General features: G+C 33.9%; 6 protein-coding genes across 7 annotated transcripts in view; 4 read left to right on the top strand and 2 right to left on the bottom strand.

Annotated features, from left to right (window-relative positions):
• Positions 1–1,166, top strand: part of Sec61alpha (SEC61 translocon subunit alpha) — a 64,820-nt gene extending 63,654 nt beyond the window's left edge. For both annotated transcript variants that reach the window (XM_065502333.1, XM_065502335.1), the window contains one exon: positions 10–1,166. In XM_065502333.1, coding sequence (XP_065358405.1) covers positions 10–273 — 264 coding nt within the window. In that variant the 3' untranslated portion in view covers positions 274–1,166. The remainder of the gene's footprint in view (positions 1–9) is intronic.
• Positions 1,167–1,815: 649 nt separating this feature from the next.
• On the top strand, positions 1,816–3,714 carry LOC135952403 (transmembrane protein 115). The gene is made up of 2 exons (XM_065502323.1): positions 1,816–2,936; positions 2,997–3,714. Exons 1-2 carry the CDS (start codon positions 2,047–2,049, stop codon positions 3,490–3,492), a joined length of 1,386 nt encoding a protein of 461 aa, XP_065358395.1. The 5' UTR covers positions 1,816–2,046; the 3' UTR covers positions 3,493–3,714.
• A 313-nt stretch (positions 3,715–4,027) lies between these two features.
• Hakai (E3 ubiquitin-protein ligase Hakai) lies at positions 4,028–5,710 on the bottom strand. Its single transcript, XM_065502324.1, has 3 exons — positions 5,234–5,710; positions 4,243–5,174; positions 4,028–4,137 (listed from the first exon to the last, which is right to left on the bottom strand). Exons 1-2 carry the CDS (start codon positions 5,637–5,639, stop codon positions 4,258–4,260), a joined length of 1,323 nt encoding a protein of 440 aa, XP_065358396.1. The 5' UTR covers positions 5,640–5,710; the 3' UTR covers positions 4,028–4,137; positions 4,243–4,257.
• Positions 5,711–7,636: 1,926 nt separating this feature from the next.
• Positions 7,637–11,827, top strand: eEF2 (eukaryotic translation elongation factor 2). The gene is made up of 6 exons (XM_065502322.1): positions 7,637–7,791; positions 8,176–8,289; positions 8,390–8,490; positions 8,603–9,130; positions 9,556–10,252; positions 10,469–11,827. Exons 1-6 carry the CDS (start codon positions 7,789–7,791, stop codon positions 11,558–11,560), a joined length of 2,535 nt encoding a protein of 844 aa, XP_065358394.1. The 5' UTR covers positions 7,637–7,788; the 3' UTR covers positions 11,561–11,827.
• A 1,367-nt stretch (positions 11,828–13,194) lies between these two features.
• TTLL3B (Tubulin tyrosine ligase-like 3B) lies at positions 13,195–15,629 on the top strand. Its single transcript, XM_065500754.1, has 3 exons — positions 13,195–14,382; positions 14,550–15,298; positions 15,378–15,629. Exons 1-3 carry the CDS (start codon positions 13,293–13,295, stop codon positions 15,483–15,485), a joined length of 1,947 nt encoding a protein of 648 aa, XP_065356826.1. The 5' UTR covers positions 13,195–13,292; the 3' UTR covers positions 15,486–15,629.
• TTLL3A (Tubulin tyrosine ligase-like 3A) lies at positions 15,629–19,960 on the bottom strand. The gene is made up of 3 exons (XM_065500435.1): positions 18,421–19,960; positions 16,776–17,291; positions 15,629–16,560 (listed from the first exon to the last, which is right to left on the bottom strand). Exons 1-3 carry the CDS (start codon positions 19,958–19,960, stop codon positions 15,629–15,631), a joined length of 2,988 nt encoding a protein of 995 aa, XP_065356507.1.
• Positions 19,961–24,011: the final 4,051 nt, after the last annotated feature.

The raw sequence follows: 24,011 nt of genomic DNA, 5'->3' as shown, positions 1-24,011 counted from the left end.
TATTTATAGGTTGCTAAACAATTGAAAGAACAACACATGGTTATGCGTGGCCATCGTGAAAATTCTATGATCCATGAATTGAACCGTTATATTCCCACAGCTGCTGCCTTTGGTGGTTTGTGCATTGGAGCTCTATCAGTTTTGGCCGATTTCTTGGGTGCCATCGGTTCAGGTACCGGTATCCTACTGGCTGTCACCATCATATATCAATACTTTGAAATCTTCGTTAAAGAACAATCTGAAATGGGCGGTATGGGCACACTGCTGTTCTAAGCTAAGCGCATTCAATCACTTAGTTAAGAGCGCGTCAAGTGTGTGTAAATGTTTGTATGTTTAGGTACATAAGTGAAACTCGAAACATTTTACGTTTTGGGTTTTTTATAAGATTTCTTTGTAATTACTTTTTTATTTAAAAAAATATGTAGAACGCTGGATGTATGGTGGGAAAATGTTTGTTTCGTAAACTTTTTCTAAATTTTATTAGAAGAAGCTGGTATTTTAATTTTCTTTTAAAAAAAACAAACATTTTCTAATCCCTTCCATATTGCTTAGTGATTCCTATTCACCTCATAATGCAAGCCGCCTGCAAAGGAGAAGAAAATGAAAAAAATTCCACCTTTTAAATTAAAATGTTTATACAACTAAAACAACATCATCCTTCCATTTATTTTAAAATTGTTTCGAACTGTTTCTTAAGCCCATTCGAGGTTTACTATAATTGTTTTCATACCCCTTTTTTTAACAAAAAAAGAAAAATACTAGTTTTATGTTAAAATATTTTTTTTTTACGAAAATTCTATAAAGAGATAAAAACATCTAACACAAAATGAGACTTTTTTTGACTTTTACATTTTTAATATTATTTCTTAAAATGAAGAATATTAACTTTATTTCTTAGACTGGCTAAAATATCCTTTGAAATTGTTTTTATAAATACACATTTTTGTTTAAGCTTTAAATTAATAATAATTTCTTGAAATAATATTAAAAATTACAAAAGTTGTAGTTTATTTATATACAGAACGAATGATTGTGAAATTATTAAAGTTATAGAATTAAAGAGAAAAACAAAACAATTCAAAAAAGAAACTTAATTCTAAATAATGAAAAACTTGTAATAATAAATATAAACAAAACAATAAAAAAAAAACTGTAAAATTAAAAAAGTAATGAGTTTTAATATAAATTTTTTATTGCTATTGAAAAGGCTGAGCTTAATTGTATATCCTCACACAGCAATATTTCACTAATTACGTGAAATATTAAGAAACAGACAAATCCGCAGTTGAAGCGAATTATGTATGTAATTCATGTGAAAAAATATTTTTTTTATAAAAAAAATTTAATTGGTTAAAAAAAATTATCGCAAAAATATTTGAGTGAAAAAATTTTTGTTGTAGTTTTTTGCTTATTTGCCATTTGTGATCCGATTTTAAATAGCAACCTAAGTTGGAATATAGACTGATGTATCAATCATTTATAAAAGTTATTTGGAGACTTTGGAAAGTAGATTTCAACAAACAGACGGGCATCGCTATATCCTCTACTTTATGGGTTCACAAACTGTAGAAATTACAAAAGGAACGACAAGATATATGTCTATTAATTTTTTGTTTTTGGTGCTTGAGATTATAATACTAATGGTGTAATTTCTTCTGCTATCTTTTAGTCTAGAAGTTATACAGTAATAAAAGTCGTTATTTTCATGATTAAGGTTAAAAAATCGCCAAAGAAATAAAAACAGTTAAATTATCAACACTGAAACAATAGAATACTTTTAATCTGGCATCTCTGATGGATGGAAGGGTAAATAATAAATTAGTTTGACATTTATTTATTGACAGCAGTAGCCACAAAAAGTGTTGACACCTCCAACTGGTGGATAAGCGAAGGAATTTCTGGTTGAAATCCAGATTGTTTACTGTATTAACAAGTGTTTTTTGTTTGTCAAAGCATTCGAGTAGCACAAATAACGATTTATATGATAAACAAATACAATAAAAGTATTAAAAACAAACATTATTATCAACAGAAACAGCAACGACAATGTCGGCCACAACACATATTCTAAACAGGAATATGCCCTATTTGAAACAGCAATTTTCGGCACTACTGCGTAATACTTCGCCAGTTATTACCCTTATATGTTTGGTAACCACGGTGGGTTATTTGCTGTCGTTTAGTGAAACTGCAGTACTTTTCTTAACTGTAACGCCTGGCTACATCTTGCCCAATGCGGAATTCTGGATATGGACTGCGTTTACATTCTGCTTTATAGAGCTGCATTGGTGGGAGGTTTTGGTAGATGTTGTTACCGTCGGTTTGTGTGGCAAAATGATAGAACCTTTGTGGGGTCAAATGGAAATGTTTAAATTTTTTGCCTTGAGCAATTTTGGTGTGTCGATACTGACCACCATATACTATTTGTTCTATTATATGATTACTAAAAATCCGCAAATTTTATTTGATGTCCACATACATGGTTTGGCTGGCTATGTAGCTGGAATTTGTGTGGCAGTACGGCAAATAATGCCCGATCATTTAATATTTAAGACACGTTGGGGTAGATTGACTAATCGCAATGTTCCTTTGACGGTTCTGATTTGGTCCATTATATTGTGGGCTGTAAATTTGTTAGATGGAACGTACCCGGCCATGTTTGCTTCGGGCCTATTAGTTTCTTGGGTATATTTGCGTTTCTATCAACACCATCCGAATGGTCGTGGTGACAGTTCGGAAAGTTTTACTTTCGCTAGTTTTTTCCCCACTGTAATGCAGCCGATTATTGGTATCCTGGTTAATCCAATTTACCTGTGTTGTTTGAAGGTAGGAGTTGTCAAGCCACCAGCACCACCCCGTGTGGCTTCAGCTGCCAGTTTATCTTCCGTATCAATTTCGATGCCAGGTGTTGATCCACATGATGTCGAAAGAAGACGGTAATGAAAAAATAATTTTATTGAGAATTTATAGTATTTCATTTGTTTTCTTATTAACAGGCAAATAGCTTTAAAAGCTTTAAGTGAACGTTTAAAATCTACTGAAACATCTCGTCATTCACAATTGCCCAAATCGTTTCCCACTGTAGCTGGTAGCGGCGGCGGTCATAATCATGGTCACACCCATAATCATGGTCAGCACCAGCATAAACATCACGGAGGTCATGGCCACCAACATGGTGGTTCTCATGCCCATAACGCTCATACTAGTAACTCCGGGCATGGTCATTCCCACGGTCACGCTCTGGGAGGACATGGTGAATTGCAAACACCTCCATTCTTAGCGCAATCAATTGCCAGTTCTGCCTCTCCATCTTTACCCATTACTACGGCTCGGTCGGAGCCGCGCATGATTAGCACTATGAGCTCAATTGCAATACCAATGCCAGCGCCGCCTCCCAAAGCGGAAAATTCCGCCATAGCCACTAGTGATTTCAAAGACGAAAGCAGCGACAAAGCGTTACTCATCGATATGGATAACGACAACACACAGTAATTGTAGTTTAGTAGCAAAAAATATTAAATAAAATAAAAAAAGAAACGAAACGAAGTTATCAGCTAAGAAAAATTAAGTTGATGATGATGACAATGCTGCTGCAAGGCTAAGCAGTGATCTTAATTTTTTTTTGTTTTTATTATTTAAACATGTATAATAAAATAGAAATTACATTATAAAAGAAAAATATAGTACGTAAATTTTCTTATTTTAAAATTTAAATTGGCGTTATTTATTTCAAAATGTTTGCTTATTTTTTTCTTTTATTTAATTTTCTCTCTAATGTTGTTCAAACGCAATAAAGTGCTTTTAGAAATAATATTTTATTGAAATTTAAAATGTATGATATAAACCAAATAAACATATGTATGATTATGGAGTGCGTGCATTGGTTGTATACACGCAGAATATAGTAAATGAATAATGAGAATTATTATGAATTATGAAATGATTTTCTGGAAAGGTAAAAGGTTCCTATTTTTTTTATTAAGAACAAACATTAATTGTTTAAATATTTGAGTCTGTATATAGTATGTGTATTCATGAAAACTTCGAATTTGGCCTTTTATTGTTTGTTGTTCAAGTGCTTTCCATTGGTTAATTACATTTTTTATGAGCTTGTATTAATACGTTGTTTTTTGTTACCTTTATATAAAGAAAAATATTTTGTTGATAAAAATGCTTTAAAATTAAAAACCACCTCTTTTATAAAGATTATTTTGTAAGCGAGTTAAAAAAACATTTCCATACATTTTTCCGCAATTCTCATCTGTAATATTGTTGTTGCTGTTGCCAAGAACTCTGTCCTGCTGCCTGATTAGATGTGGCACCTTCGTAAGGAGGATTATTTCCTGAAGAAGTACCACCTCCTGCACTGCCAAATGAATTTAAAACGCTGCTATAATAAGAAGCATCCGCAACCGATTCTGATGGCTGATGGTGGCCCTGGCTAAGGGGAGTCTTTTTGAGCGATTGATGCAAAGCCACCTTACCCTGATGACAATCTTGAGCATTGGCATTATTGATGCGTGCCAAGTTGGCTTGTGTTAAAGAGGAATGAGTAGGTGTTGTTTGCAGTGATGAGGAACCAGGGGGAGCAATTGAGCCAATGTTACTGGTAGACCGTAAGGGGGCACGTTGAGCTAATAAAGTAGAGGGAGCTTGTATGGGTGTCACTGTAACAGACGATTCAGATAATTTGCGTTGCATGCCTGAATCGGGTTTGAGATCTCCCGATGGTGGTATAGGTGCCGGTGGAGGCGGTGGTGGTGGTTGAGTAACGTGGCGATGATTAATATGTGCCTGTAAGTCTCTTTGTGACAGATATGTCCTTCTGCACCCGGTATTTCCATATCTACTACCACTGTGTGTACACATAAATACAGTTCCAAGGCCTGATTGTTCTACACGTATTACCTTATCATTGCAACGGGGGCACACTTTGACTGGTTCGGTACGAGCACATTTTAAACAGAATACATGTTTGCAAGGAATCATACGACCGTAGTGTAAAATGGGTTTATCACACTGATCACAAATATGAATCATGGGATTTAAAACCTTTTCTCCAATCAAATTGACTTTATGATTCCACTTAAGTCGGAGCATTGGTTCCGGAGGACCTCTACAAATAGTTGTAAATGTCGGCGCCTCCAGCTGAGATATATCGGCTTCCATATCAACTAAAAAAAAATTGAAGCATATAATTAATAGGAAATATAGAAATATTATAAGAGCTTACTTGTCTGTGGTACAATATTGTTTGTTGGTGGAACAGCAGTTGTCGGAGGTTGTTCCGGTTGTGTAGCAACAGCGGCAATGGTTGTCTCCGTTGTTGTATTTCCTACACTGGTTATACTAGCGGGAACTTCTACCGTTTCATTTGTCGTAGTTAAGTCGTTCATGACCGCATCTTCACTTGTTTCAAGCAATACATTCGCTCCACTTCCCGCTGTAACATCACCATCTTCCACGACAACACCCGTACTACCTTCAAATGACTGATCCAATGAAACTTCTTCATCACTAGACACAACTATTGCGGCTTTTTTGCCTCTACCACGACCGCGTCCACGACCTCGGCCACGAGCTCTAGTACCCCGTCCACGGCCTCGACCCCTTTTGACGACACCATCTTCACCATCCATTATTGCACTTGGTATTTCAGATGAATTAAAGTGCTTTTGTTAAATATATTCTAATTTTATTTTCCTTATAGCTGCTGAAAATAATTCGCCTATAATAGCTTCGTCCACAAAAAATGCTGCTTCTTTAAATAGTGGTATTCAATGTAAATTGATAGCTAGGGATACTTGCAGTGGGATGTTAATCTGTACTAATTCTGGTACTTAAGGCCTGTCTACACATTATTTAAATTAATAGATAGGGATGATACTTGAAGTGAAATGTTTACATGAACTATTTTTGGTATTTATTCACTGTCTATACATGAAAAATATTTATCATATAACAATTAATGACGTTAGTTGTCAAGACAAAGTTGTCTGAGCATAACACTGGGTCTACAACTGTCATGAAATGCTGATGTTAGTGTTAACACTATCATGATGTTAACACCCCGTGTACAAAAGACATGAAATGCTGTTAAAACATGATGTTATAAAAGAGTTGCTAAAACACATGGTTTAACAAACGTTAAAACATACATAAATTTAACCGCTATAGACCATGTTCGGTTGCAGTTCAAATCGTAAATTGGCCTTAAAATTGCTGAGATATAAGCCCCTGTCTATACCTGATAAATTTTAACATGATAAACGTCAAAATGGTTGTCAAGATAAAAAATTATCAGGTATAGTCCCCATTTAATAGTGTTATTGCTTCGTAAGACCCCTTTTACAATGCAGAAATTGAAAGGCGGACAGACGAAGTTTGTTGGCGAGGGGTTGAAGAGGTAGAGTGTGTTTTACACAGGTTTAGGTTAGTTCAAAAGAGAATGAGAAAAATGTCTGCCTTTCAATTTCTGCATTGTAAAAGAGGACTTATGACAAAATTGTTAGTGCTTATACCACGTCTACAACAGACATGAAATGATGTTAAAACATTATGTTATAAAAGAGTTGTTAAAACATTGAAAAAACGCTCACATGATGGGTCTATACCTCACACTAACATCATGTTAGCGTTAATGTTAAGCATTTCATGACAGATGTAGACTTAGTGTAACATTACCACTAACATGATGTTAGTGTTAGCGTTTTTTCAATCTTTTAACACGGTTGTTAAACCATGTGTTTATATATAAAACCCTTGCCACTCATGGTGAAGGGTATACAAAACACGAGTAATAAAGATGAGTTATTATTTTTATACCCTTCACGCCATATTTATTCGGACCGACAATGAGTCTAAATCGGCAAAAATATTGTTTAATCCGAGTTTTTGTTCTATCGAACATTTTTTTACATAACAATTTTTTTTTATTTATTTATTTATTTTCAACAACCTAGCCTTATTGGCCATAACCGGTTATAAATTTGTACTTTTTTACAAAAATTTTCAATTTTAGAAAAAATAGAAAATTTAAAAAAAAATTCATAAATTTTGGAAAAAATCTAAAATTTTAAAAAACTCTAATTATACAAAAAAAAAATATTTTTTTTTTGAAAAATTAACATATCACTAATTTTACAAAAAATCTTCCTTTTTTCCTACAAATAACATTAAAAAAATTTAAAATTTTTAAAAATTTACCAATTTTACAAACCAAAGATTTAAAACTTTTAAAAATTTACCAATTTTACAAACAAAAAAATTACAAATCGTTAATTCTACAATTTACTTTTTCGATCCATCTCAGTCAGCAATGAGTTACTACATATTTAAAAATTTATAAAAATATAATATAACAGTTCAGATCAACTACAATAAAAAGACACAAAAACTAATAAAGGTCACATTAAACCATATAAAAAATTCTTTTATAAATGTTATTTTGAGATATTTATTTTTTATCACAAAATATAAATCACAATTTGAATATTCTGGTTATGTGGGCGAGATATTTTCGATATCTGGTGATAACAAACATGATATTAAATTTCAAATCCGAACTACAATTTTCTTTGCAATAGAAAATATAAATTCACCTTTTGTGTGTAAAATATTGCAACACTGTGCATTGTTTTAATTCTACTCCAATTATTTTACTACCGTGATTGTCTACCTGGCTGGGGTTGTGGTGAATTGTGGCAACATCTTTCTTTTTCTCGTAACGCCATTGCAGGCGTGTAGTGTTTTAAAAAGTTGTCCAAGAAAAATCATTAAACATCCAAAATGGTAGGTGAAATTAATTAAAAATATTATGGAAATCTTAGAAAAAAACGAACAAATTTTCCAATGGCATAAATATTTTGAAAGTGCTCCAAGAACTGTTTGGAAAAACATAAAATTATGAAATTAATAATTGCGACGTCAATGAAGTGTTGGTTGTGTGATGGCGTTTTTAAATTCCGAAGTCTTTAACGAAGTCTTCGACATGGGCGAAAGAAACGAATGCAAAATGACGTGTGCATTTTTTTAAAGTGGTGTTCTCCTTATTCAGTTTTAATGGCCTTGGAAAATTTGTCGAGGATTTTAATTTTCTTAATATTGTCTCATATTGTGAAATTATGTCTTTCGTCATATTAATAAATAGTATATGTTTATATATTTGGTTCATAGGTCAACTTCACCGTAGACGAAATCCGTGCCTTGATGGACAAGAAGAAGAACATTCGTAACATGTCCGTCATTGCTCACGTCGATCATGGCAAATCCACTTTGACCGATTCTTTGGTGAGTATTTTATTGATAATATATGTGATGTGGTGACCCCACCCAAAGTGACATAAAACTAATTTGTTGTTGCAAATATGTTTTCTAATTGGGTTTCTAGGTTTCCAAGGCCGGTATTATTGCTGGTGCCAAGGCTGGTGAGACCCGTTTCACTGACACCCGTAAGGATGAACAGGAACGTTGTATTACCATCAAGTCAACGTAAGTATATAAACAATATGGTATATGGTATTGGTTTTTAAATACATACATATTTGTATTGCAACTTTATATTTCTAATTTTCTTATTGTTTTTGTTTTTTCTATTGTTTAGTGCCATCTCTATGTACTTCGAAGTCGAAGATAAGGATTTGGTTTTCATCACCAATCCCGATTTATGCGAAAAGAACAGCAAGGGTTTCTTGATCAATTTGATCGATTCACCCGGTCACGTTGATTTCTCTTCTGAAGTAACAGCTGCTCTCCGTGTCACCGATGGTGCTTTGGTTGTCGTTGATTGCGTTTCTGGTGTCTGTGTACAAACCGAAACTGTATTGCGTCAAGCTATTGCTGAACGTATCAAGCCAATTTTGTTCATGAACAAGATGGATCGTGCTTTGTTGGAATTGCAATTGGAAGCCGAAGAATTGTACCAAACTTTCCAACGTATTGTTGAAAACGTCAACGTTATCATTGCCACCTACAATGACGATAGCGGCCCAATGGGTGAAGTACGTGTTGATCCCTCAAAGGGTTCCGTAGGTTTCGGTTCCGGCTTGCACGGCTGGGCTTTTACCCTCAAACAGTTCTCTGAAATGTACTCCGAGAAATTCAAGATCGATGTTGTCAAGCTAATGAACCGGTAAGTAGTTTTTTTTTTTAACAAAATTTACCTACATATATCTTGAAACAGCAAACAATTGCAATATTGTTTGTATATACATATATCTTTTAGCACAATTCGTGTTGTTCATAAAGCGTTGAATAGTTGGATTTTCAATCTAGTATTCTGGGCTTGACGACTGAACAACAAGTGCACATAAAAGTAGAGCAAAGAATAGAAGACCTCTTCATTTATTATTTTTGTAATAGAAGAGGAGGACTTTAGTTCAGGTTATTGAGTTGTAACGCTGAGTAGTGACCTCTTTCTTAATGTCAAATCTGCTTATGCTGAAGATTCGATAAAACATTGAAATTAAAGTTTATTTTTATTTGCTTAGTTCTATCGATCTAAATTGTGCAAGTATCATTTTATTTACTTTTTTTTTTTTAATTGGAATATTTTAGTCTCTGGGGTGAGAACTTCTTCAACGCCAAGACCAAGAAATGGCAAAAGCAAAAGGAAGCTGATAACAAGCGTTCCTTCTGCATGTACATCTTGGACCCCATCTACAAGGTGTTCGATGCCATCATGAACTACAAGAAGGAAGAAATTCCCTCTTTGTTGGAAAAGATCGGTGTTACCTTGAAACACGAAGATAAGGACAAGGACGGCAAAGCTTTGTTGAAGGTTGTTATGCGTACCTGGTTGCCAGCTGGTGAAGCTTTGCTTCAGATGATTGCCATCCACTTGCCTTCTCCCGTCGTTGCCCAAAAGTACCGTATGGAAATGTTGTACGAAGGTCCTCATGATGATGAAGCCGCCGTTGCTGTCAAGAACTGCGACCCCGATGGTCCATTGATGATGTACATCTCCAAAATGGTACCCACCACCGACAAGGGCCGTTTCTACGCCTTCGGTCGTGTATTCTCCGGCAAAGTAGCCACTGGTCAAAAGTGCCGCATCATGGGCCCCAACTACGTTCCCGGCAAGAAGGAAGATTTGTACGAAAAGTCTATCCAACGTACCATCTTGATGATGGGTCGTTATGTTGAAGCCATCGAAGATGTTCCCTCCGGTAACATTTGCGGTTTGGTCGGTGTTGATCAATTCTTGGTTAAGACCGGTACCATTACCACTTTCAAGGATGCTCACAACATGAAGGTAAGAAAGAATTTCGACACGAAAACAATAATATCAAATTACATTCATATAAAAGTTCATCTGATGATATTAAACACAGACCTGTTCTGAATTCACACCCATCCTTGAATGATCAAACGTTATCTGATTTTGCATTCACTCACAAAGATAGTCCTGAATTTTATGTTCGACATTTGCTTTAATATTTACTTTGTTTTGTGCTCTCCTTTTGTGTAGGTCATGAAATTCTCCGTTTCACCTGTCGTGCGTGTTGCTGTTGAACCCAAGAACCCTGCTGATTTGCCCAAATTGGTAGAAGGTCTTAAGCGTTTGGCCAAATCCGATCCTATGGTACAATGTATCATTGAAGAATCCGGTGAACACATCATTGCTGGTGCCGGTGAATTGCATTTGGAAATTTGCTTGAAGGATTTGGAAGAAGATCATGCTTGCATTCCTTTGAAGAAATCCGATCCCGTTGTATCGTACCGTGAAACCGTTTTCGAAGAATCCAACATTATGTGCCTCTCCAAGTCTCCCAACAAGCACAACCGTTTGTTAATGAAGGCTTGCCCCATGCCCGATGGTTTGGCCGAGGATATTGATAACGGTGACGTCAGCTCCAAGGACGATTTCAAGGTCCGTGCCCGTTACTTGGCCGAGAAATACGACTACGATGTAACTGAAGCTCGTAAGATCTGGTGTTTCGGTCCCGACGGTACCGGCCCCAACTTCATTTTGGATTGTACCAAATCCGTACAATACTTGAACGAAATCAAGGATTCCGTTGTTGCTGGTTTCCAATGGGCCACCAAGGAAGGTATCTTGGCTGATGAAAACATGCGTGGTGTACGTTTCAACATCTATGATGTGACTTTGCACGCTGATGCCATCCATCGCGGTGGTGGTCAAATCATTCCAACCACTCGTCGTTGCTTGTACGCTGCTGCCATCACTGCTTCTCCTCGTTTGATGGAACCCGTGTACTTGTGCGAAATCCAATGTCCCGAAGTTGCCGTCGGTGGCATCTATGGTGTATTGAACAGACGTCGTGGTCATGTCTTTGAAGAATCCCAAGTTGTTGGTACCCCCATGTTCGTCGTCAAGGCTTACTTGCCTGTCAACGAATCCTTCGGCTTCACTGCTGATTTGCGTTCCAACACCGGTGGTCAAGCTTTCCCTCAATGCGTGTTCGATCATTGGCAAGTGTTGCCCGGTGACCCAGCCGAACTCTCCAGCAAACCCTACCAAATTGTCCAAGACACCCGTAAACGTAAGGGTCTTAAGGAAGGTCTCCCCGATCTTAACCAATACCTCGACAAATTGTAAACACTTTGCTTACTTACTGTCATCCTCAACTAATTTACGAGAAATTATTTTGCTGTCGTGGCTACGAATAGCGATCTCATGGATCATGGATCTATTAGTTCATTATTCCAGCTACTTTCTTATACTTTCAACTCGAACAGCAGTTACAACAACAATAAAATAGCACATGCATAAAAATCAAGTTTAAGAAAAATGAAATTATAGAGAAAAACACAATAATAAAAAATACATGATAATTACCATATTAAAATATGAACAAAAGAAAAACTCGTAACTAATCGTTGGTGTTTACTTTTATTTTGTTTAGGGAGTTGTTCCTTGGTTGGGGAAACAAAACCAGTTGCATTTGAGGTGAGTTACGAACACTATTTGAAGTTCCATACAAATATTTTCACATACTAAAACAATGAACATTCAAAGCAAATAAGTAGAGTCCGGTATATAAAGCAAAAACATAGAATAAGGAATTTTATAAGAGAAACAAGTTTTTAATAGAATACAAAAACATATTTTATTGTAAAATTTCAAAATCTTAAAAAAAATTAAGATGAAACAAAAAAAAAAATTAATAGAGTAAAAGGGAAGGGATACTGCAACGCGAAAAGGGCTCTAACATTTAAATGATAAATTTGTTTAGGAAATTAATAACATTTTGAAAAGTTTCGGTTTGTTTTGAATTAGAGCGTATACTGGAGGGTTATTGTGTTATTCGATTCGAAAAGAAAATCATTCGAATTTAGGTACTTTATGTAATGACATTAGAAAATATGCTGATTTTTTGGCCGACTTTAGGTTCGGCCTCGGAATGCTTTGCCGTACGACGTAAATTATCATTTAACGTCGAGTTTTTTTTGCTTACATCTCAATTATTTGTGGGCTAATTTTCTCAATTTTAAATTGGAACCTAAGTTGCGGATATATTGATGTATCAATTCGGACAAAATTATGTGTCGTGTCACACCTTTTGTTCGAAATGGTTACAATTCCGATCGATTTCGTTTTAGGTTCTTCAGATTCCGTGTACATAATTTATTTATTCCAAAAAATTTAATAATTCTGTATTTCTGATTTTTATTTGAACGTCGTTTTTATATTAAAGCAAATGTGAAGTTTTTGTTACAGAAACTGATTAAAAATTTTTGAAAACAAATAATTGCAATGAAATATCAATTCCACTTTGAAAACTGAAAGTGGTTTCATTTCGAAAGAATTTTCGTTTTACTTTTTCTGACGAAGCAAAAACGGAATTAATTCCACTTTCTATCGGAATGGAATTCTGTGACAGGCCTGTATGTATACCCATGCCAATTAAGGTAGGGTATAAAAAGCATAAACGATTTTGGTTGCGCTTGTAATACCGTAAATGTGTGCTTCACTGATGCAATGCCATGTTAATTATTGGAACAGAAAACAACGTGGTTTGCCCTAACCATACTTGGTAATTTCAAATAAACTTTTGCTAAAAATTAAATTTGTTGCTTACTCCGTAAAATGAATGGTAAGGAGGCAATTATTCAGAGTTAGATTACTCCTACCTTGAAACAGGCAATGATTTTATTCTGGACATGCATTTATCTATGGTTCTAAATTTTACTGTCAGTTTGTAAGCAAGTATGCTCTGAATTTTTATATGAAAATGTATGTATTTTAATATTAAGGAAAATAAAACAAACTAATTTGGCTTCTGCTTCAAAATTTCATGTTAAAAAAATATTGAAAGTGAACCATTAAAATGCAAAACTCTACAATAAAGCTTTCTTCTCTAGTCGACTCAAGTGGTATGTTGATACATAATCAAAATTCTGTAGGAATGCCCATGAAAAGCTTGAAGAAACAAGATTCAATAATCATACCACCTAAGACGCTTTCAAGTATGTACAGGGCAAAAGTAATAGACGCCTATAGGAACCGCCGCATTTTTACTGTTTTTGGGAATTATAATACAATTAGGCGATCATTGCTCAAACGGGGATGGTTGGAGAAGCTGTCACCAGGACGCCATAACAAGTTGCAGGGTCTATCAGAAGAAGTACTGCTACAGCATGCTAGGCGAGGAAACGACTATGAATCAGTGGCCATTAGTAAAATAATCAACCATTTTCCTGCATTTTTTGTGTGGCAACCAAAAGGACAACGCGATTTGTACATTGATGTACATCCGTATCGAAACCGCATAAGAAGGGCTCACACAATAGACTTTTCCACAAAAGTTGGATTAATTGGATGCGCAGAGCAACAGCACTGGTTTCAGCTAGATGGTACAGCAGGAATGCTTTATCCCCGTTTCTTTCGTTTGGGTGCTAATCAAGAAGAACAAATGGCCTTCATAGATGAATTTCGCATTACACAATGTTCTAGCTTCTTACGATATTTAATGCGGCACCTAGATAAACACGAAGACATAATCGATTATGAACACGGCACTATTTGTCCGACGATTGTTCATTTCGCCTTGGGCCGAGTTAAGCGACAATTGGATGATTGGGACAATATTGGTTTGTTGGATATTGAACAGTCTCAAGTTCCCGAAGAGGAATGGTCCCATTTTTTGGACAATTCCAGTAAAGTTATCAATCATCATCAAAAAATAAAATGCACTTATCGAGAATTGACAGAATTCATTAAGACGTCAAAAAAACTATTAACAAAAATGGAAGAAAATCACCCGGACTTAAAATGGGATGGCTATAAAAATTTATGGATTCTAAAACCTGGATATCAGAGTCGTGGACTAGGCATTGTGATACGCAATAATTTAGATGAAATACTAAACTGGTGCAAGACGCATACCAATCGTCGTTACATAGTACAAAAGTATATAGGTCAGTAATTTGAATTCAGGGGTCTAATTCTCGCATTCGTAATCGAAACAAATGGCTATACATTTTTGTTGATATCGAATAAGGAACTAGCAAGTTCAATCGTATACGAATGCGAGAATTAGCACATGAAATTTTTCCAATATATGTATACTATTGTTTTTTTTTAGAACAACCACTTCTTATTTATCGTACCAAATTCGATATACGCCAATATATGCTTGTATTTATACGCGAATCCACAGTTCAGATTTGGCTATATACTGATTGTTATTTGCGCTTTAGCTCACAAGAGTACAGCATCGATGATTTGAGGGAGTCTATACATTTGACTAATAATTCCGTACAGAAAAAGTATAAGAACAAAATGAACCGAGATAATAGATTACCAAAACAGAATATGTGGTCATTGGATCAGTTCAAAGCCTATATAAAAACCCAAAACATATCAGAAGACACTTGGAACAATCGTGTTTTCTCGGGTTTTCGTGAAAATCTTATTGCTGTAGTATTGGCCAGCTTGGATGAGACATATTTAAATGAAAATTCCTTTGAATTATATGGTTGTGATTTTATGCTGGACGAACAATATAATCCTATTTTGATTGAGATCAATTCAACCCCCGATTTATCACCTTCAACAGATGTGACAGCTCGTATTTGTCCAATGGTCATGCAGGACTGTATAAAAGTAATAGTGGACTTGCCCCGTAATAGTCGAGCTTCGACGGGACAGTTTGAAATGGTCTATGAGGTGAACTACAAATTCAAACAAAATTTCAATATTGTCGAGGGTTTAAATGTGAGTGGCAAATCTTTGGAATTGTCTAAACGTCCTCGCATACCAGAGCGACCGAAATTCATTAAAAGGCCTAAAATTGAAAAGAAAATCGAAACTAAAAAGATTTCAGAACCAAAAGTATGTAACAATGTGATCTGTGCTAATTTATTAAAAAATAATTCACATTTTTTAAATAATTTTAAAATAAACCACCTAGGTGATGTCGCCCAGAAAATCTAAAACAAGCATGCCTAATAAGTTGTCAAAAAGCTTAAAATCTGCTGCAAAAGAAGCTTTAGCTCTGCGTTATACATTGCCGAAATGACTTGAGAGGAGAAAAGTTTTAACAGCTCTTCTGTAGTACGTATGGATTTCTAGTACATATGTATGTAATTACATTTTATATTATTTGTAACAACCATTATTAAGCTAACTCAAACAATTTAACCATAAACAGCCATCACTGATCTAAACATTTGTCTTCGGACTGATTTGTCTTTTGTTAATATTCCAGTTGGATATACTTTTACCAATTGCATGTATCGTGTTGGCATTATTTTCGCCTTTATCCGATTTTGTCTTAAATCCTAAACATAAATGCGATTTTGAGTTGTTGGCATTTTTTTTGGCAGGCATCATGGGACTTAGGCTTTTAGTGCATTTTAATGCTTTCTTAAGGGGACTACATAATTCCTTTATATTATCCGCCGATTTACTTATAGTTAACACAGGTGTATCCAATAGATTGGCCTTCTTTACACGTACCACATTTCTAGATGAATGCAAAGCTTTTTGCTGATTATAAGAGGCCACAAAAAATTTAGATTTTTGAGTATATTTACAATCCGCCACGCAATTCGTTGACAACCTGGGACCACAACTTCGATGACGTTTAAGAGTGGAATACATAGACGAGCAGAGAGAGGACTTAGCACTGCAGATCTTGGCTGGACAACGGCCCACAGCAGCTACTGTGAGATTGGCAAACGATTTTCGGCATTTGTCTGTGGGTATAATATGTGTCATAAAATGTGGGTTACTTTCACTGATACTCGTCAGAGAGGAAACACTTTTAGTGCGCGGACTGTTCATGGCCACCTCTACCATACATTTTTCTATAAACTCAGTGGCATTAAAAGCGGGCATGGGTTTATGTACCTGTGAGACATTTGTCAGAGCTAGGGACGTTCGGTGCTTATACAACTGGCTAGTCTGTAGGGATCTTTCTTTGCGTTGCAAACCTTGATAGGAGTGATGGGAATTTGAACGATTTGAAATTTGCTTGCCTTTAACTATTAAGTTAAGCCCCATATAGGCTGGTGTAGGCGGTATATTTTGTCGATAAATTAATTCGAAATTTCCCACATCGGCCTTGGCATCATTACGACGATCGATCATCACTGGAAAATAGTAAATAAACGTTCAAATATTACATATCATGATCATTTCATATAGAGGGACTATATTCCCGGTATGGTTTTTTTAAATTTTTCGATATTCCTCTAATTTTTTTTTAATAATCAAAATTTTGAAAATAAGTTATATTTTGTATAGTTGGGAATATCTAGATTTCAATTATACGAGTATATAATGGAAATACATTCTAATGGCTTACCTTTTATGACATCCTCCAGACACTGGGGACACATTCGTGCCGTTACACTTGTAGAGGCAGCCAGATCTGGATTAGAATTAATTTCTATTAGCCATGGATAGAAATTTTCGCATATCATAAAATCGGCACCAAATAATTCAAATGTGTTGGGCGTTCTCTCCATGTGATCCTGAGAAACTAAAACAGAAGCGACAATAGCTTTTCGCATACCAGGATATATACGTTCCAACCAAAATTCTTGTTTACCAATTTGCCTTAAATATGCCTGAAATGAATACGAGTCCCACATATTCTCATTTGGCAAACGCTTGTCGCGTTTTCCATTATTTGTGTACTTCTTTTGTATGGCATGATTGGTTAAATGCACCGACTCGTGATGATTAGTCAGCGTGTATTCCTGTGAGCTAAAACGTAAATAACATTCTTTGTACATCCAAACCATGAGAGGATGAATGCTGGAGATTAAAAACCACTGGCGTATATCGAATTTTGTGTGATGTATTATTAATGGACGTTCTGCAATAAATAAAAATAATTTTATGTACATAATTTTCATAATAAGGTATAGAAGTTAAAAGTTGCGATATTTTTAGTTAAACGTCAAAAAATCTGTCCTGTGGACAGTGTTTTTGACGTTACAGATTCATGCTGTAAATCTGATTATTACCGTAACTCAACTCTATATTATTTAACACATACAGACATAATACTCGTGCGAGGTAGATGCCATTTGAATAAAAAAAGCAACATTAGTAAATTGAGTAAATGTTAAATTAACATAGCAAGAGTAAATTTTTAATTTAACGTGTGTGTTTTCTGTGTATGTATTGGCTTGCCACTTGTTGCTGATGTATTGTCAATAACGGCGAATGGTTGCGTGTTTTTATGTTGTAAGGATATTGGAGTACATAATATGTATGTGTGTACTTGTTGTTATTGTAATTTTGTAAATAAATGATTTGCTTTCAAGTTCTTTTTGCCTCTGACAGTAAGAAAAGTAGGTCTATCGTTCAATGTACTATTTTTGCACGACTTCTTGGTGTATGTATGATGTTTAGTCTGACAAAACACACATCCATAGTCATATGTTAATATGTATCATAATTTCGTTTATTGCTTAGTTTTGCTTCTAAATAAACAAATTATTGATATTTTAATGTAAAATAATCAGCATTCTAATTACTGTTACACATTAAAATAATGCTTAGTCTTAAAATTAGTCCGTCCACACTATAGTGTGTCCTGAACGAAATTTTCTTTTCGCCAGAAAAATTTTCAGAGCTTGTTGTAAAATAACTAGTTCAAGAACGAGTGTAATCAGAACCACTTCAGATTCTTTAATGACAGTGACGGTTTCAAACAAAAATTACTGATGGATGAACTATTTCTAGAACAGTTCCAAATGTGAAAATTTCAAACAAATATCATTGATTAAATAAGTACTTCCAGAACCGTTTCAAATAACGTGTGCTAGCTCCGAAACGCTTCTTTAGAACGAGTTCTGGTGATGACAATTTCAAATAAAAATTCCAATGCTCCCAATGCCAAACAAGAACTGGCTTTTTGCATGCCTTCTAGAACTAGTTTTACCCGGGATTTTTTTAAATAATTTTACTGTTTCAAATCAACTTTCAATCCAACTTACCCATATACTTTTGTACCACATAACGACTTTTCGTCGCAATAGATGGATTAACGACATTCACAATTTTCTTAAGATTATTACTCAAGTGTATACCACGTCCACGACATTTGTTGGCCGGTTTTATAATCCAAAGATTTTGATAGCCATCGATGGAGTATTGAGGCCAGTAGTATTGAATATTGTCTAATATATGTGAACCTCTCGTTATAACACTTTCCACCAACTTTTGCGGATCTGCAAGAATTTTAAAACCCTCATGTGTCATTTGATAGTGCTGATGGAGAAAAGCATCCCAGTCATGCTCCCAAATGCGTGCTGGATCTTCAACATCGATATCATTATGTTGGCAATTGTCAATGTACTCAAGACAACGTTTAAATGCAAAATCAATAGAATTGTAAGGTATTTTGCCGGTAGCCGAAAAAACCGCATCGAAACCTCCATCACCATATTTGTCAACCAGCCAACGTACAAAGGCTATACAGGCGGTTAGTTTAAAATGATCTATGAACTCGTTGAGTTCTTCGGGAGACCATACATTAAAACATCGAGGAAATTTAATATCGGCTACACCCTCTTCATAAAAGGCGGTCATATCACGCAGAAAAGCATTTAAATTTTCCTTATTGGTAAAGGGAGCTCTGTTGAATTTATTGATCAGCATACTGGGATTCTTAGACTGCTCCATATAGTCGGCCTTCTCCTTATGGGGTGTCCAGAGCAAATCGCACAACACATTTTCTATATAACGTGACATTATATTTCTCTCCACTTTGGCTATAAACTGTCGCTGAGTTTCGCCCATCTTGCGTTTGGGCAAGACTTGTGATAAATCACAGATGTTGATCTGACTAGAAGGTAAAGGTCCTGACTTGCGATGCATTTCCAGTTTCTCCACCCAACCCCTAGATTTAAGAGCATGACGTACGGAATTGTAGTTACCACGTATGGTAAAAATTTTATTTTGTTTTACAGCCTCTTGGGCATGTTTGCGCAAGGTATTGATTTGATCATTATTTAATATAGTGTAGACACATTTCACCTTTTTAAAGGGTCCCGCCACCGACAATTGTTTATCGATAATAACACTGCCTTGGGAAGCGAGCGAACAAGTGTTGACTTCATTTGGATTGGAGACAAATTGTACTGGCTTCTCTTTAGTGCTGACTACAGATTTTTTGGTAAGTTTTTTCAAGGCATCGGTTACTAAAATTTCCGAACTTTTTTGATTCACTATAAATGGTTTACGTTTCACAACTTTTAAGGATTTTTCCACAATTGTCTCCGAGTTGTTTTTGAGGTTTGTATTATTTTGATTTGTTACAGTTTTTAATTTATCTTTTTTATTGTCTTCTCTAGAACATATTTTAGATGAGTCCACATTTAAATTTGTGTTTGTTGTTAGTTGATCCTGTGTCGTTGTTAATTCACTCTTAATAAATTCTGTTGCAGTTTGTGGTACTACCTCAACAACATATTTTGTTGTTAGTTTTTCTAATTCTATAGGCGTTTCATTGATTTTCTTTAATTTCTTTAACATATTTAAATTCGAAGTCGAAAGTTATATTCTTTTGTTTTTTTTTTGTATCCTTTCCGCTAAACGCTATGGAACACGTAACATGTAACGAACTGGCAAACGTTTTACTGATAACTAATTCAATATAATTCAGTAAATATTTCGTGTTACTTTCCATTTTGTTTTTATTTTATTTTTGGCTTTAACATACATATAAAGGTACATACTTATGTACTGAGTATGTACATGTAAGTATATGCAAAACTTCTTAATCCTTGAAGTTAGTTTTGCTATTACTAGAATTATTTATAAACATTTTTAAGATATTTTATAATAAAGATATTAAAAATTAATATGAAAAGGAGTGAACATTATTTGTGGCTATGTATTTTTAAAAGTTTCACTATCGTATTTTATGGGTTAATTTACAATAAATTGTTGAAAGCATAAAATCAACCTGAAAAGAAAACTATCAAGGTTTATGTTTAAAGAACTATTGTAATATGTACCTCATTTAATCGTATTTGTTGATGTATAAGTATGGATATTAGAGTGTCCCGTGTAAATAGTGTAACGGATATTGAGAATAAAAAATAAAATTATTGAATGAAAATTACAACTCCATTCAAAATATTGTTACGTTTTAACCTTTTCAAAACGTTGGTTTATTTCCTTTAAATAAACCGGATACTTTTGATTGCAAATAAAAGCCGTTTAGTAGTTTGAAAATTGTAACAACTCTTTATTTATTTAAAATGCACAACAACAGAATTAAATAGTCATTCAATGTTTTATTTTATACACGTTTATAAATTCTCAGAAATACAGACACACTTTATAATGTACACGAATTCACTGGAAAAATACAGCACATTTTAAGGCACTCAGTTGATGTTTATTCGAAAAGCGTCTCTGATAAACTAACTAACGACTGCAACCTCTGCCACTATTTATAACACTGCCATCTGCACTCTAGATTGATCTTTAACTGTATAGAGCTTTCTAATACATACGCCATCTGTGGTGTACTTTCTACAATGTTCATTAGCTGAATATTCGAATATATGCCATACTTACGATCAATGGTCAACTGAAAGCTTTTATTCAATGTTAATAATGCCCACATATATGTTACAGTTTGCTATTACAGCACTGCTATTTGAAAGCATTATGCTACTTTTAAATCAGCCGTTAAAATCGTTATATTTGAATTCAAGTACACTTTCGTAACAATATATGTATATGTATGTCGTTAACTTGGTCAGCCAAGTCCCCTTTTATGATATATTTGATTTTAAAGAGAAACAATAGAATTATAAAAATATTATTTTTGCATAAAAAACGTTATCTTCAAACATCTTGTAAAACCTCATACATTTTCATTCGAATATATTTTTGGGATACTCTAATGTATAGTTGTGGTGGTAATATGTAAAACATTTAAGAATGTATAGTCTGATTATCATCTACTGTTGGTAATAAATGAAGAAAATCAACTCATTTTGTTTGTGCAAAAAATATAACATGCGAAATCTACTTTCACCGAGGTTGTTGCATAAACTTTTAAATAGTGTGGTTGTTGGTATTTTAAGCAAGAGAAAAAGTATTTTTGTAAGCGAATTTATAAATAAATAAATAATAAAATAGTAACCAGTTGCAAATTTTTGTAGACAATGGTGGCTGTAAAAGAACACATCTTGCAATATTTATGTACATATTTATTTGATAAAATTTATATAAGTCCGTATTTCTGCTATTATATTAAGAATTATGCTGGAAATTTCAACAAAATACTTCCTATATATCTCTGAAAATGAACTGAAACATAAACGTGCATGTAGAGAAAAATATGGTTGTACATGTTTACTGGTACCATTTCTACATTCTTACAAGTTTTTGAACAATATAATGGAAACTGTAATTATTTATATGATTGCGGTAACCATAATATGATAAAGTTACGATTCACATGATTGTAGCAATCATATATGTATATGGCTGCAGTAATGAAGTTGTATATGTTTGAGACAACCATTTTTATGATGAAGGATTTATCATATTATGTTGTGGATATGATAAACTATGAACAACATATGAATCATCATGAACACGATTGCTCTAAACATATATTTATTTACTAATCTCATATGTATGATTGCGACAATCATGTAAATCTTAAATTTACCATATTATGGTTACCCCAATCATATAAATAATTATTATGCCTATAATATTGTTAAAAATCCAAATGGAAAAAGGACGACGAAATATTTTACCAATGGAAAAAGGATGATAATCTGTGATCACTTATATTTTCAACCAAAGGTTCAAAAGAATAATTTTGAAATTCACTTTCAAATCAAATTAATGAATTCATTATAAATAAATTCATAAGCTTAATTCATCTGTACTTTAAATGCATTAAATTCATTCCTTTGAGAATTCCTTATTGAATCATTAGAATTTTCTTGAATTCAAATCCATTACAAAATAGCTTTAAAAATGTATTGAATGATTAATTTTTTTTTCAATTCAAATCTATTACAAGAAAGCTTAAGTAAATTTTTTTCAATTCATTTTGTAAATGATTTACTTAATAAATTTAATTTACTTTGTAGTAGATTTGAATTAACAAAAATTTAATTATTCAAAGGTGGAATGAATTCTATTAAGAATTAATTCAATGATGAATGAATTAATTTTAAATTAAATTAAAGAATTAGATGTTGGGAATGGATTTATGGAATGAGTGGCTGATATTTTTAATTCCGAATTAAGATTTTAGTAAATTAAACTCTGTTTTCAACTAAAATCGAATTTTCATTTGAAGTAGAAATGAAATATGCATAAAAGTGGCCATAGAAGTGGAAAATGACACTAGGCCGCCAGCCACCAACTCCAATGGGAAATGAAAGTTCACCATTAACTTAACAAAACTGCCAAAGGGTTTTAAAAAGTTAGCTCGAATTAAATTATTATGGCATCTTGAACCATTTTTGATAATTTTTTACACTATGAGCGAAAATACGTATAAATATAGTATAAACATATTTAATGAACTGTAATTGTGCGTACTTATGTTGCCTTGAATCCAATGTGGAAAAATATATTTTTTTCTTTATTTTAACAAATGGTGGGCGGTATAGGCGTGGTCAAATATAAATAAATTATGAATTTTGGATTAAAATGCACCACATGACATTCATTGTCTTTTTTTAGAAAAATTTTAAATTATTGTAGATCAAATAAATCTGATGCTATTGAATACTACAATTTATTTTCAGAATATGATCTGAAAATTTTGAAAAAAAAAAATTAATTTTTTTTGTTTTATTAAAAAAATGTGTTTAAAAAGTTTTATTTCTATAACGAACTCTGGTTGCCATTTTGTTCACTGGAACCAATATAAATATTTCAAACTATATGGTTCGAAGTCTGATGGAAGCTGCAAATTCTGGGTATCCTAGTAATCCATTTCTGCTTCACTCTCTAAATTAGCTCCATTGACATCATCATTTATTTCTTCATGGTCTATAAATTTTCGCTAGAAAGGAGTCTGGCGACTTTTTCCCTCGGTATCAGTAATTTGTTTCACAAATATATGTTTGTCATCAATATAAATAACTAATTTTATCTTATTTCAAATGGAATAGCAATTTGGTGGTAGTGTTCACCTTGTTCGTCTGACTCATAGTGTAAAAAATTATCAAAAATGGCCCAACTTCAAGAGGCTATAAAAATTAAATTCGAAATCCTTTGGTAGTTCTGTTTACTTAATGGTCTACTTTCATTCCCCATTGGAATTGTTGAGGCTGGTTTTTCTTGCTGCACAGTGTAATGGTCCAAATGGAAAATGGATGATAATCGATTTTTCATGTGAAATAAAATTAAACAAAAACGTGGCTATAAGTCGATAAAGCTACGTTTCCGCATACACCGTAATCGGCACCGAAAACGAAATTCCATACATTTGCACCGAAAAAAAGTTTGTTTCAGAAATCGGCAACGAAAATTGGGAACGAAACGGCACCGATCAGTAACGAAAAACCTGTCATTTGGGTCCGGAACGAAAACA

This window comes from Calliphora vicina, chromosome 2 (genome assembly GCF_958450345.1).
Source record: "Calliphora vicina chromosome 2, idCalVici1.1, whole genome shotgun sequence".
Classification (NCBI taxonomy): Eukaryota; Metazoa; Arthropoda; class Insecta; order Diptera; family Calliphoridae; genus Calliphora; species Calliphora vicina.
The sequence above is the reverse complement of the archived record's forward strand: the minus strand, read 5'-3'. Positions and strand labels throughout refer to the sequence as shown.